Source organism: Gekko japonicus, unplaced genomic scaffold (genome assembly GCF_001447785.1).
Source record: "Gekko japonicus isolate JY-2015 unplaced genomic scaffold, Gekko_japonicus_V1.1 scaffold2015, whole genome shotgun sequence".
In the NCBI taxonomy this organism is placed as follows: Eukaryota; Metazoa; Chordata; class Lepidosauria; order Squamata; family Gekkonidae; genus Gekko; species Gekko japonicus.
In genome coordinates, this window is record NW_015160281.1 from 247483 (window position 1) to 262164 (window position 14682).

The 14682-nt window shown below is 49.8% G+C and overlaps 1 protein-coding gene across 1 annotated transcript in view; it reads right to left on the reverse strand.

The window, feature by feature from the left end:
* Positions 1 to 2840: 2840 nt before the first annotated feature.
* The window catches only part of TKTL1 (transketolase-like 1), a 23219-nt gene continuing 11377 nt past the window's right edge, over positions 2841 to 14682 (reverse strand). Inside the window, exons 10-14 of the mRNA XM_015415454.1 lie at positions 13786 to 13916; positions 11087 to 11170; positions 7079 to 7175; positions 6850 to 6969; positions 2841 to 3675 (exon numbers count right to left, since the gene is read on the reverse strand). Coding sequence (XP_015270940.1) covers positions 3503 to 3675; positions 6850 to 6969; positions 7079 to 7175; positions 11087 to 11170; positions 13786 to 13916 — 605 coding nt within the window. The 3' untranslated portion in view covers positions 2841 to 3502. The remainder of the gene's footprint in view (positions 3676 to 6849; positions 6970 to 7078; positions 7176 to 11086; positions 11171 to 13785; positions 13917 to 14682) is intronic.

Consider the following 14682-nt stretch of genomic DNA (forward strand, 5'->3'; position numbering starts at 1 on the left):
GTAGAAGTAGACCCCCTGGTCCAATGTTCTTGAAACTTGGTGGGTATCTTGGGGAGAAGCTCCAGCAGCTACCCTGCAAGTTTGGAGCCTCTCCCTCAAACCCCCTTCCCTCCAGCCACCAGAATATACCCTATGTTTTCGCCATTGACTTCAATGGCCCATAGGATGTAATGGGGTCGAAATTGACATTCGGCTGGCCCACAGACTCCCCAATCCACTGGTACTGCCGAAATTGACATGCAGGAGTCTTTCTGCCAGCCCGAATTGATTCTGCCGAATTCGGCCGAATCCGAATCGGGCTGAATTTTTTTATTTTATTTTTTTGCACACCCCTAGTACAGGGTTCATTTTATTCCTTGCACAGCAGGGCATTTTTCAGCTTGCCTTTATTTTCAAGCGCTACAGTGCTCTTGTGACTATAAGGAAACGCATGCTGAAAGAGGGAATGAACAGGCCGATTAGAGAAGCTGAGACACATGCACATCTGCTGGAAGATGTTGATTGATAAACTCGAGGCAAAATAAGGTGAAATGGGATGCATACTGCAGGCAGTCCTATGCCGTCATGGACAGACTGCAGGAATTCTGCATAGGTTTGCTCAGTTGATGTTCTGCACTACCTAACATCAGGAGTACAGCCTTTCAGATCATCCAATATCGTCAAATAGAGAGAAAAGACAGAAGAATCCCCTTCTGTGTCCAGTCATACCTTGAGCCTTGGACATTCAAATGTCAGCAGAGCCTGTGAAGTCCCTCCCCGCTTCCATAAAAGTGCTTTTCCTGCCATTAAGTTAACCGGCTTTGACTTACAACTCTATTTAACTGCTTGTCATGGAAAGCAAATCAATGAGTGCCTTATGACGTCTCCTCCCACGTTTTGCTTTAAGCATCTTCTTGCACAGAAGGATTTTCTCTTTCATATCACATGGGACAAGCCGTACCCATAACCATTTTATCCCCTTCATTTACCCCCTGCCTTTCCCCCCCGAGGGGAGACCCCAAGAAGCCTGCATCATACTCCTCTCCTCAGCTGCAGCCTTACAACCCTGCAAAGCTAATAATGATAATAATGTGTATAGTATAGCCAGGAGATCCTACAATTGTCTGGCAGCCAAAAGTTCTAGTGCTTTTAGTATTATGCACCACTAGGCAGCGAGCTAGACTTGTTTTTTGGGCTGCGAGCTTGGATAGAGCTGTGACTGACCCAACGTCACCTAACTGGCTTCAAGTGGAGAAGTGAGGAATCCAACTCGGTTCTCCAGATTAAAGTAGGGATTCGAACCTCGGTCTTCCACACTCTAACCTCTAGCTTTCCCAATCATCATGACCACCTTTAAAAAAAAAACAAAAAAACCCCCAAAACAAGAACCCTGCTGAAGTGGCCGTTCTGTGTCTTGAGCGCACACCTGTTTTCGCTGTTTGTTTAAATGTCGGCCAAACCACTATGAGCTTTGTTTTAAATGCTTGTTTCCTTACCAATGAAGCTTTGATTATGTATTTGTATTAATCTGACATTAATAAAAAAACAAAAAAAACCCAAAGAGATTTATCAGTAGCTCTATTTGGCCTTGATATGACCAGTAAACCACCTTCAAATGATTGACAGTGCAATCCTAAACAGAATCACATTCTTCTAAATCCACTGAAGTCCATGTGCATAGAAGGGTATAACACTGCTCTGTAAAATACCTGAAGGAAATAGCAACCTTTCCTCGGAGCACACAGAGCAAATGCAGTAAAGGACAGAACTGTCAAAGGACAGCAGCTCTGTGGAATCACGACACATCCATCTGGTCCAGCATTCTCTTCCCAACAGCGGCCAGATGTTGAACACACGAAGCTGCCCGGTACTGAATCAGACCTCTCTGGTCCACCAAGGTCAGCCTGGTCTACTCAGACTGGCAGCAGCTCTCCGGGGTCTCAGGCAGAGGTCCTTCCCATCACCTCCTGCCTGGCCCTTTCAGCTGGAGATCCTGGGGATTGAACCTGGGACCTTCTGCAGGCCAAGCAGAGGCTCTGCCACTGAGCCACAGACCTGAAATGAGGCATGAAGGGAGCAAGCAATCCTCTTTCTGTTGCTTGTTTCCATCATCTTCTGTATAGATCCACTGCCTCTGAATATGGAAGTTGCATTTAACCATCTTTCCCCTCCCCCTGATAGCGTAACTCCAGTGAATCACAGGTAGTTTGTGTTCTTAATATTTTATCGGTTTAGAATGAAAGCAGAGAAATCTAGCCCAGCAGCCAAGTACAAAGCCTACCACAGTTTTGGAAACAACTGAAAACACACACAAACACTGGTTACAACAGGGGTCCCCAACTTGATGCCCGTGGGCACCACAGCACCTGCTGACACCTTTCCTGGTGCCCACCCAGTACTTTTAAGTAGGTGGGGCTTTTGCCCAGCAAAGCTTCCGATTGGCCAACGGAGAGCTGATTGGCAATGCAGGTGTTTAAAAATGTTGCTACACCCGTGGCTGCCACCACAGCTCAAGGATGTGTGACTGAAGATGCGGCAGCCATTGCATGACAGGCTCCACCTCCTGGGGCAGCCATTCAGAATTCCAAAAGTGCCCACAAATTGGGGACCCCTGGATTAAAGGCTTCAAGGAAGACTAACTGGGAGGTTGCACAAAATTCAGTGCTATGTACTTCTAAGCAGACGTGCTATAGCTTAAACTATAAATCTGCATAATTTTCCATTTAGTTGTAACTTGCTTTGGCCTTCTATCCCGTTTCTTTCACACGCAGCAGGAAAAGAGAACACCCCAGCAGCCCACTGCGTATCTCCTACACCTCAGTTTTACTCCTGCTTCCCAAGTCAACGAGCCAGCCACAAAATTTCAATCCAGGTTTCTTTTCGGTTTTTAATCAAATCTGTTAGACGAACACTAGCCAAACAGCAGTTCTACAAATGTAAACAGGAGCAGTTATCTTGGTCGCATTCAAGTCTGCTTAGAACAACGGGAATTAACATCACAGCGAGAACTAGAGCTTTTGAGACGTTCAGTTGCATATCTTTGGGCAGGAACTAACAATGTGTTCTTACCTCCCCCTAGAAGACGGCCCGGGGAACATGGCCCCTGAGGATCGGGCCCGAGAGACAGAGAGGAACACCAAGTAGGATAAGATCTAGGCCCAGGAACAGGGGCCAGAGAATTCAGGTAAGACAAACACTGTTTGGTCCCACATACCATCGGCCAGAGGCTTTTTGACCTGGTTAAGCTACTCACATGGGAATGGAATTCTCTTAGTAAGGAAGAGGAGGGAGAAGATTTTAAACACAGATCCGAAAAAGCGTCATTTGCACTCAGAACGAGGTCACAGGCCCAAGGAAAGCCCCTGATAGCAGCATGTGTCAAATTCCAACAGGAAGTGAAAGCAATTTGGGTTCGGGAACTTAGTGCGGTATGTTTACAGAGAGGCTACCTCTGCTGTTTCAGAGACGGCCGTTTTCCATACCTGTGTGACCCCTCTCCCCCCTCCCAAGCCAGGTGGCAACGTCAATTGGCAAAGGTGCTCTTCACCGCCGCCACGATGCTCTTGGCGCTGATCCCGAACATGTCCAGGAGCTCGGCCGGCTTTCCGCTCCGAGGCACTCCCGAGACGGCCAGGCTCTGGACGAGGAGGCCGGGTTCTTCTGAGACGGCCGCTGCTACGGCTTCACCAATGCCTCCTAAGGAGGGGAGACAGAGAAGAAGCTTTTGACAAGGATCCCCTTCCCAGAACTAAGACATACAAAGGTGCCAAGACCAGTGTTCCCTCTAAGCTGAGCTAGTGTGAGTTAGCTCACAGTTTTCTAGCCTCCGGCTCACACATTTTTGTCTCCGCTCGGGAAGGATGGCTCCAGAGCACTAATTTATGCAGTAGCCTAATCGCTGGCTTGCAGCTTTAATGCCAGTCGCTCTCAAAAGTAGAATTTTTGCTCACAAGACTCCATAGCTTAGAGGGAGCATTGGCCAAGACCCAAAGGCGAACATCTAACCCCCTGAAGATAGTTTTGAGAGGGTAGCCATGTTGGCCCGTGCTTGAAGAGCCAGATTCGAGTCCAGCCGCACCTTAAAAGTCCAACAAGATTTCTGGGGTAGGAGATTTCGTGAGTCGAAGCTCCCTTCATCAGATACAATGAGAATGAAGATCCATCATCCCCTTCTATCCAGGTCAGAAGGTCCAAAGGTGTTACAAAAGTAGAAAAGAGACAGAGTATAGGTAGCACCGTAACGACTAACAAAATTTGTGACAGGGATGAGCTTTCTTGAGTCACTGCTCACTTCTTCAGATATGTGAAGAGTATCTGAAGTGAGTAGCAACTCACAAAAGCTCCTACCCCGCTACAAATTTTGTTAGTCTTTAAGGGGCTACTGGCCTCCCTTCAAAAAGGATGTGGACAGAATGGAGCGGGTGCAGAGGAGAGCGACGAGGACGATCGGGGGCCTGGAGACCAAGCCCTGTGAGGAAAGGCTGAGGGACTTGGGAATGTTCCGTCTGGAGAAAAGGAGGTGGGGGGGGGGGCAGGATTGCTTTCTCTAAGTATTTGAAGGGCTGTCAGAGGAGTGCAGGGAGCTGTTCCTCTTGGCAGCAAAGGAGAGGACTCGCAAGAATGGGTTTAAATTAAGGGCCGGAAGGTACCGGCTGGATCTTAGGAAAAACATTTTTACAGTAAGAGTCGTGCAAAAGTGGAATGGGCTGCCTGGGGAGGTGGTGAGCTCCCCCTATGGGATTCTGTGACTGCCAAAAGAATGCGGACAGAACGGAGCGAGTGCAGAGGAGAGCGACTAGGATGATCGGGGGGCCTGGCGACCAAGAAGCCCTATGAGGAAAGGCTGAGGGACTTGGGAGTGTTTAGTCTGGAGAAGAGGAGGTGGTGGGGGGGGAACGACAGGATTGCCCTCTCTAAGTATTTGAAGGGCTGTCACTTGGAGGAGGGCAGGGAGCTGTTCCTCTTGGCAGCAGAGGAGAGGACTTGCAAAAACAGGTTGAAATTAAGGGCAGGGGAGGTACCGGCTGGATCTTAGGAAAAACCTTTTTGACAGTTGAGTCGTGCAACAGTGAGATCGGCTGCCTGGGGAGGTGGTGAGCTCCCCCTCCCGGACAGTCTTTCAGCAGTGGCTGGACAAACACCTGTCAGGGATGCTCTAGGCTGGTCCTGCACTGAGCAGGGGGCTGGACTAGATGGCCTGTAGGGCCCCTTCCCACTCTGTGATTCTGGGATTCTCTTGCTCTTTTCTACTGCTTCAGACAGACTCACACGGCTACCCATCTTGATCTCTCTCCACGAAAGAATATATAAGGACATCAGGGCTGATGGGATGCCCACCAGCAAGTCCTCTCTGGTTCCCCCACTTGTAACTTTCTATCGCGATCGTGTAGTAGTTCCACTGGAAAACAGAACAAGAATTAACTCTGCAGCCCTGTTTGTTCTGGTGCTGCCACCAGTGTTCCCTCTAAGCTGAGTTAACGTGAGATAGCTCACAGTTTTTTAGCCTCCGGCTTACACATTTTTGTCCTAGCTCAGGAAGGAGGGCTCCAGAACAAACTAACTTATGCAGGAGCCGAATTGCTCGCTCACAACTTTAATGCAAGTAGCTCACAAAGTTGAAGTTTTGCTCACAAGACTCCACAGCTTAGAGGGAACATTGGCTGCCACAAAAAGGACTACGGGCTTTCCCCCGCCGCCCCAAAATAAAATGTGGGTACTAGAACTAGGTCACAGGAACTGATCATTATGGCGCCACAGCGATCTGCCAACGGCTGGGTTTTTTAAAAAAAGGAACGAAAACAGCCTCAGGTGGCAGGGGCAGGTCGGAATGATGGCCCCAAGCAGGTGAGACACGAAAAAGGGTGCCTGTGTGGGTGCGGCCATGAAAAATGCAGGACTTCCAGTCCAGGTGGCTTGCTAATGTCCTTGGACAGGGTTCATTCCAGAAAGATTGTACCAAACCAGGTTTGAGACCGTTCTTCACCCAGAGAGTAATTAGCACGTGGAATTCAGTGCCGCAGGAAGGGGCGGCGGCTACAAGCATAGACAGCTTCAAGAGGGGCTTGCGTAAGCATATGGAGCAGAGGACCATTGGTGGCTCTTAGCCACAAGGTACAGATGGAACATTCTGTCTGGGGCCAGTGATGCTCCGTATTCTTGGTGCTTGGGGGGGCAAGAGTGGGAGGGCTTCAGGAGTTCTGGCCCTGCTGGTGGACCTCCTGATGGCCCCTGGGTTTTGCCACCGTGTGACATAGAGTGTTGGACTGGATGTGGACAAAATCGAGAGGGTGCAGAAGAGAGCGACGAGGACGATCAGGGGTCTGGAGACCGAGCCCTACGAGGAAAGGCTGAGGGCCCTGGGAATGTTTCGTTTGGAGAAGAGGAGATTGAGGGGGGACGTGATTGCTCTCTTTAAATATCTGAAAGGCTGTCATTTGGAGGAGGGCAAGGAGCTGTTCCAGTTGGCCGCAGAGGAGAGGACCAAAGCAACGGGTTTAAATTACATGCAGAAAGGTATCAGCTGGATATCAGGAAAAACATCTTCACAGTCAGAGTGGTTCAAAGGTGGAATCAGCTGCCTAGGGAGGTGGTGGGCTCCCCTTCACTGGCAGCTTTCGAGAAGAGGCTGGACGGATATTTGTCAGAGATGCTTTCGGCTGGTCCTGCGTTGGGCAGGGGGTTGGACCAGATGGTCTGTGTGGCCCCTTCCAACTCTGTGATTCTATGACGGGATGGGCCGCTGGCCTGATCCAGCATGGCTTCTCTTATGAATGGACTGAGTAGACAACTAGAGAAAATCTAATGTATTTGCCCCCCAGCCCAGTCCTGCTGCAATGCGGAGTCCCCCTCCATGAAGACACAGCCACTTACCCTCTCGGTAGTGGTCCTCAACAGTGATGATGCGGCCCCCCGTGGCTTTGGCGTTGGAGATGATGGTCTCCGCGTCCAAGGGCTTGATGGTAAAGGGGTCAATGACCCGGATATGGATGTCTGGAAGAAAGCAAAAGCCGCATGAGAAGACCGGAGCAGAGACTCCTGGGAAAGGAGGAGGTCCCTGCCCCTGCCCCGACTTCCTCCCGGGAGTTCAGCGTTCCTCTACCTTGTTTGGCCAGCTCATCAGCCGCAGTCAGGGCTTCGTGGAGGGTGACACCTGCCCCGATCACTGTCACCTTGTCACTGTTGCTCTTGCGTACAACCTAAAGAGAAGAAATGGGATTTATACCCCGCCCTTCACTACCCAAAGGAGCCTCAGAGTGGCTCACAGTCTCCTTTCCCTTCCCCTCCCCACAACAGGCACCCTGGGAGGTGGGTGGGACTGAGAGAGCTCTTTCGAGAACTGCTCCTGAGAGAACAGCTCTGAGAGAACTTGTGACTGACCCAAGGTCACCCAGTTGGCTGCATGTGGAGGAGGAATGGGGAATCAAAGCCAGTTCTCCCAGATTAGAGTCTGCGCTCTTAACCACTGCACCAAACTGACTCCCAGCATTCTGTACCAATTGGAAAGAGAAGAAGAGATTGGATTTATACTCCACCCTTCACTCGGAGTCTCAGAGCGGCTTACAATCTCCTTTCCCTTCCCCTCCCCACAACAGGCACCCTGGGAGGGAGGTGGGGCTGAGAGAGCTCTTTCGAGGACAGCTCCTGAGAGAACAGCTCTGAGAGAACTTGTGACTGACCCAAGGTCACACCAGCAGCTGCATGTGGAAGACTGAGGAATCAAACCCGGTTCTCCCAGATTAGAGTCCACGCTCCTAACCACTACACCAAAGAAAGTCACATGTAGAAGATGGTTGTCCAGGGATGAGTTAACAAGAGACCCTCCTTTTCTTTGCCGTCAAGTTACAGCCAAATAATTTATGATTCATTTACTAAATTCAATTTTTAATACCCCCCCAATTCCCTGAAACAGGGCTCAGGGACCTACTAAAACAACATATCATATAGTTGGAACCAATGCTCCCTCTAAGCTGTGGAGTCTTGTGAGCAAAAATTCTACTTTGTGAGCTACTGGCATCCAAGCTGTGAGCGAGCGGTTTGGCTGCTGCGTAAATCAGTTTGCTCGGGAGCCCTCCTTCCTTAGCTAAGGCAAAAAATGAGTGAGCCAGAGGCTAAAAAACTGTGAGCTAGCTCACACTCACTCAGCTTAGAGGAAACACTGGTTGGGACATTTGGAAATTACAATAAAATTCCAGTATCAATTCAAAATTAAAGAGACGGCGGTCGAAATTTCTAGTTGTGCTACTGCCTTGCTGGGGGGGGGGGGAATGGGAGAATGCCGGCCAGATGGAGACTGTCGCTGTCCTCCACTAAAAGCCTGGCGGAACATCTCTGCTTTACAGGCCCTGCGGAACGGCATCAAGTCCCACAGGGCATGGCTGTTACGCGCCAGAGAGTTCCACCAGGTTGGGGCCAGGGCGCTAAAAGCCCTGGCCCTGGCCACGGACAGCCAAATACCTCTTGGGCCGGGGAGCGCAAGCAAGTTCTTAACAGCGGGTTTTCATGGCAAGAAACGTTGAGATTGCCTGCCTCTGAGCAGAGCCGTCTCCCTGGCCAGATTTCATGTTCTTATCATAGAATCATAGAACGTTAGAGTTGGAAGGGACCTTGCAGGTCATCTAGTCCAACCCCCTGCACTCTTCAGGAGCACAGCCGAAAGACAGCCCTACAACGTGCCCGAAAGATGGCCGTCCAGCTTGAAAACGTCCAGCGAAGGAGTATCCATCCACCACCTCCCGAGGCAGACTGTTCCACTGCTCAACCACTCTTACAGTTAGGAAGTTTCTCCTGATATTTCGCCGGTAACGACTCCCTTGTAACTTCCACCCATTAGATCTAGTCTTGCAATCCGGAGCAAGAGAGAATAGATCTGCTCCATCTTCTACATGACAGCCCTTCAGATACTTGAAGAGTGCAATCATGTCCCCTCTAAGCCTTCTCTTTCCCAGGCTAAACAGACCCAACTCTTTCAGCCTTTCCTCGTAAGACTTGGATTCCAACCCTCTCACCATCCTGGTTGCCCTCTTCTGGACACGCTCGAGCTTGTCAACATCCTTCCTAAAATGTGGTGCCCAAAACCACAAACCAGGTTAGTTCTTCCTTCTGCTCTTCTCTCTGGCAGATTCCAGGGGATCCCCTACTCCCGCAGATGTGGTCCTTGTAAGGACTGTGTTGAAACTGTCCCCCATGTTCTCCTTCAATGTCCCTTTTATCTGGTGCCCCGCCAGGATCTCCTGTATCCTATATTACCTCAATTCTCAGAGATTCCTGACAATTTTAAGGTTCTGTTTTTGCTTGATAATCAAGGGCCTTGGCCACATGGGCAGGAAAATGTGGGGGGGAGGCGTGTCTGTTTGTCCCAGGCGTCGGGTTGAGGTCCCGTCGAGCTCCCGTGGTTAGGGGGGAGGTGCCGATCACACGGCGCGGCAAAGAAGCGGAGCGGTGCAGCAAACGGGGTTATGGGTTCTTTTTAAACTGAAATGTGCGCATGCTCCGTTGGGTGCTGGTGCGCATCCGTGGAGACTTGGGGGGCAAAAACTTTTTGCGAGGGGACATGGGCGGGTGCCGGAACTACCACCGGAAATGCGATCAGACGCCCACCCTTGCCCCGCGGTTTCCGGAAACTAGTACCTCCAAGGTACTAGTTTTTTACCCCGCATCTTCGGTGGGAAGCCTCGGGTGCACCACGGGAGCTCTACGCTTCCCAGATGTGGCGGTGAGATCGCGCCCGGATAATCCGCCTATCTTCCGTCTCTCTAGCGTGCCTAATGCTCCGTGTGACCGGGGCCAAGATACGGAAATAACCGAAATAGTAGCAAGGTTTCTTCTTAGTGCCACGGCTATACGTTCTGATAAGTAACCACTAGGTTTTCCTGCTTTCATGCTGTTTTTCTGCGCCGTAGCACCAATTTCACCCTATATGGATTCGTACTTCCTGATCTATATTTAATCTGATCTCCTATTGTATGTATATACGTATGCCAATAAAAGCTTGTCAGAGTCAAAGCCTGCCTCTGCATAGCAACCCTGGACTTCCTTGCTCATCTCCCATCCAAGGACTAACCAGGGGCCGACCCTGCTTAGCTTCTGAGATCTGACAGCAAATGCCAGCAGTGCCCACTATCCACCCATCTTCTTCTGGAGAAATCCACAGCACAAATTAAAGCCGCTTGGATCTGCGTATGTTATACAACACCCAGTCACTTCCATCTGATGGTGGCCCTATGCACAAATGTCCTCCGAGACAGCCTGTCCTTAATAGCCTTGCTCAGGTCTTGCACACTCTACTGAGTCCAGCCCTTCCTCTCTTCCTACTACTGCCTTTGACTTTTCTTAGCATTACAGTCCTTGCCAGTGAGTCTCGTCTTCTGGATTTTGGCACAATGCTTTCTTGCCACCTTCCGAAGCCACGTGAGGAACAGCCCCTTTCAAGCACTCCCCCACTCCGGTCCCTGCACACAGCCTCACTACCGTCCTTTCTACGGGACCTAGACAGAAGAGTCCGCAACCCATCTCCGCAGCTAGAAACTGAGGCAGCTAATCCCCAACCTCAACTGGGAAGGATCCTACAGCTGCATGCCACCTGTGACCTACCTCAGCAGTTTGGTGTTCTGCAGAGCCAAGTCAGGTTAGATCTTTGCCACCTAGTAGCAGACACGGATCTGTGAACTGCAACACAAACCCTCCCCCTGCCCCCCCTTTTTTTGGCCAGCCCAACCCGGATTTCAGGGCTCCGGACAACAGCCTTGACGCAAGTTACAATCCTGATTCAAGAATGCAAGACCGCTCCTGCCAAGCCTATGACGGCCTTGGGAGGCTTAGAGCGGCCTGCCATTTCATAAGACCTGCTCCACGAGGCCCCAGTTCGCCCATGTGAAGAGACACAGACGTGACCTCAGACTTCCTTGGAAACACATTACGATAGAAGGACGCTTCCCTTCAAGCTAGCATCTGTCGGAGCCAATATCTGCCATCTCCCTACTCCCCAACCCCACACATCTGAAAACAGGATGCCGAAGACGCCAAGGCCAGAGCGCAGCCAAAGCTGAATCCCTGAATTTCCAGTACCCAGCACACCTTCATCAATGCCAAGTATTAACGCCTTTCTTACCTTGGCCTGGCCTATTGCAAACTTTTCTTCCGGGGAGTATAAGATCGGAGTCTCCGGGCGGCTGGTTCGAATGAAACATATCCCCTGAGGAGCAAAGGTGACATTTCAGAGAGACACCAGGGCTCTTGGAGAGATCAACGAGAAACATGTAGGTATTCCGGAAAGAAGAGGGGGAAAAGAAGAGGAGGGGGAGGATGGATTTATACCCCACCCTTCACTCGGGAGTCTCAGAGTGGCTCACAATCTCCTTCCCTTCCCCTCCCCAAAACAGACACCCTGTGAGGTAGCTGGGGCTGAGAGAGTTCTTTCGAGGACCGCTCGTGAGAGAACAGCTCTGAGAGAATTGTGGCTGACCCAAGGTCACACCAGCAGCTGCATGTGGAGGAGTGGGGAATCAAACCCGGTTCTCCCAGATAGAGATGTGAAGGCCCGGGAATAAAGCGGAAAAATTCTGGAAAAAAAACAGGTTCTTTCTGTTTTTTTCCTGAAGCCTTGTTTTCCCCCCCCAAAATTGGAAAAATTGAAAAGAAGAAAAGAAATTGATTATGGAACGTTTTATTTTAACATGATGAATAGAATATTTTAAGACAAGGTGTTCAAATGTTTTCCAAATCATTTCTAAAAAATATGTATGGTATCAGAGTAATCTAATTTCTGTGCACTGAGGACAAGCAAGTCCTAGGTTACAAACTGAACTCTCCAATGCAAGAACAAGATGCATTTCTTCCTTTAGGAGGTGCTATTGTCACAAGAAAAGAAAAAGGTTTCAGTTTTGTTTTTGCATGTGGGTGGGTATACTGGCACTCAGGCTTCACTAGGCCTCAAAGCATTGGAAGAAAATACAGAGCAACAAAAAGGACCTGAAAGTATATACTTAATCTTAAAAGGTAAGAGTTTTCATTTATCTGATTCCAGAAAACTGTATCATTTAGCAACATCAGTTTATCTTTATAACCTTTGTGTAAATAATAATTTAGTTACTACTAATCTGGTTCTTTACTTCCCCCCAGCCACCCACAATAGTTGTTTGGCTACACTATATTTTCAAAATGCTAGTTGTGATAATTTCATGCCAAGTAAAATTGTCCATAGTCACATTTTATGTCCCGAAAGTAACAGAATGACTTTCAATCTGAAAAAGAAAAAAGAAGAGCTAACGTGGCATTTTTTTCAATTTTTCCGAAAATTTCCGTTTTTTCCCAAGCTTCAAAATTTCCAGACATTTTACATCTCTACTCTCAGATTAGAATCCGCGCTCCTAACCACTACACCCAAAGGTGTATTAGGATTCAGAAGTTGGCATTTACACTTTATTGGCAAGTTAGAGGCCACCTAGAAAGGTGAAAGATCAAGATGGGTCACCGTGTTAGTCTGTCTGTAGCAGGAGAAAAGAGCAAGAGTCCAGGAGCACCTCAAAGACTAACAGGGGAGGAGCTCTCTCGGAGCACTGAAAAAGTGAGTCATCTAAAAAAGTGAGCAGCGACTCACAAAAGCTCCTCCCCCTGCCAGAAATTCTGTTAGTCTTTAAGGCAGTCCTGGACTCTCGCTCTCTCCTTCTGCTAGAAGGGCGGAAAACTCCAAAGCAGAAAAGCTGGAGACACACGTGTGGAAGAGGCTTCTGTATCACACATCTTCACCTTCACCACTGTTGGATTAATTAGCATTATGATGAGCCCTTAACAGCCTCTGAGCACATGAAGCTGCCTTATTCAGTTCAGACACTTGGCCCATCAGTGTCAGTATTGTCTATGCAAACTGGCAGTGGCTCTCCAGGATCTCAGGCGGAGCTCTTTTGACATCAGCCACTGCCAGATCTTTTGAACTGGAGATGCCGGGGTTGAACCTGGGACCTTCTGCATGCCACTGAGCCAGGGTCTTAGGTCAAGGTCTTTCCCATCACCTCCTGCCCGGTCCTTTCAACTGGAGATGCCAGGGATTGAACCAGGGACCTTCTGCACGCCAAGCAGAGGCTCTGCCACTGAGCCAGGGTCTCAGGTCAAGGTCTTTCCCATCACCTCCTGCCTGGTCCTTTTAACTGGAGATGCCGGGGATTGAACCTGGGACCTCCTGCATGCCAAGCAGAGGCTCTGCCACTGAGCCAGGGTCTCAGGTCAAGGTCTTTCCGATCACCTCCTGCCTGGTCCTTTTAACTGGAGATGCCAAGGATTGAACCTGGGACCTTCTGCAGGCCAAGCAGAGGCTCTGCCGCTGAGCCAGGGTCTCAGGTCAAGGTCCATCTTTCTCATCCCTTCTTGCCTGGTCCTTTTAACTAGAGATGCCAGGGATTGAACCGAGGACCTTCTGCATGCCAAGCAGACTCTCTGCCACTGAGCCACGGCCCCACCTCAAAGGATCTCGCATAAGCCCAGGAAACTGCCTTGTACTGAATCAGACCCTTGGTCCATCAAGATCAGTATTTCCTACTCAAACTCGCAGCCGCTCTCCAGGGTTTCAGGTGGAGGTCTTTCACATCACCTATCTCCTGGTTTTTCTAGCTGGAGATGCCGGGGATTGAACCATGGACCTTCTGCACGCCAAGCAGAGGCTCTGCCACTGAGCCACGGCCCCTCTTCTGTAATACCTCACATGAACCTCTTGCACGAGGAAGCCAGTAGGAAGAACAGCAATCTCCTCGTAGTGTTTTCACTTTACCACTCAAAAGGTCAAGTTAGCATGCAAACTGCTCGGCGCCCACCCACCTTGGTGTTTGCAGCCAGACAGACCGCGTGTTCCGTGGAGACGGCATCGCTTGGGTAGAACACGGTGCAGCCCGGGATGGTTCTGAACATGGCCAGGTCTTCCAGGGCCATCTGAGAGGGCCCGTCTTCGCCTGGCGAAAAAGACAGACAAGGAAGAAGAAAGCGCATTACGCATTTTGGCAACGCCGGAGAGAGGAGCGGAGGTGTCCGATATCTCTGGCGTGCGGTCAAGAAAAAACAAATGCATAACCACAGCTTCCAATACTAGGAAGGCCAGGTCAACTGTGCAGCAGGTTGGGAAACCGACACAGATTTCATCTCGGAGGCCTACAAAACATCTCACCAAACCCATGCCTGCAGTTATGTGATGGGACACCACCCAGATTTAGTAAGCAGTTGTTCAACCAGGGAGTTTAGAGAACCACACGTGGAGACTTGGGTCACCTGCTTCCAAAAAGTCTCTCGTAGATGCAGGGGCGTGCTGAGTGGGCGGCAGATATTAGTAAAAGGCTGGCAGTTCAGTACAACTGGTAGGGTAGAAGTCAGCCATACGGGGAGGGAAGCACACAACACAAGATGCACGGGAAAAGAAAAACACCCACATCGCCATGGAATATTACCCTTGCACAGCTTAGTCATCCCTGATGGAGATCGGACTAGGAAAGAGATTGGCCAGTGATTAGGGCAAGAGAGATGACGCACAGTCCTGGAGAAATAGCTAAGTGCTTGTGCAATCCAAACCCTCTGACTTGTATAAACACATTTGCATACTTTATGGGCGGAGCTAAAACTGGAAGGGGCAAAGAGCCACTGGTATCCCGTTCCCCAAGAAGGGGAAATCTTTGTTCGGCCACTGTTGAGGCTTTTCAGGTTATCTCTGATTAGAACATCGGAAGA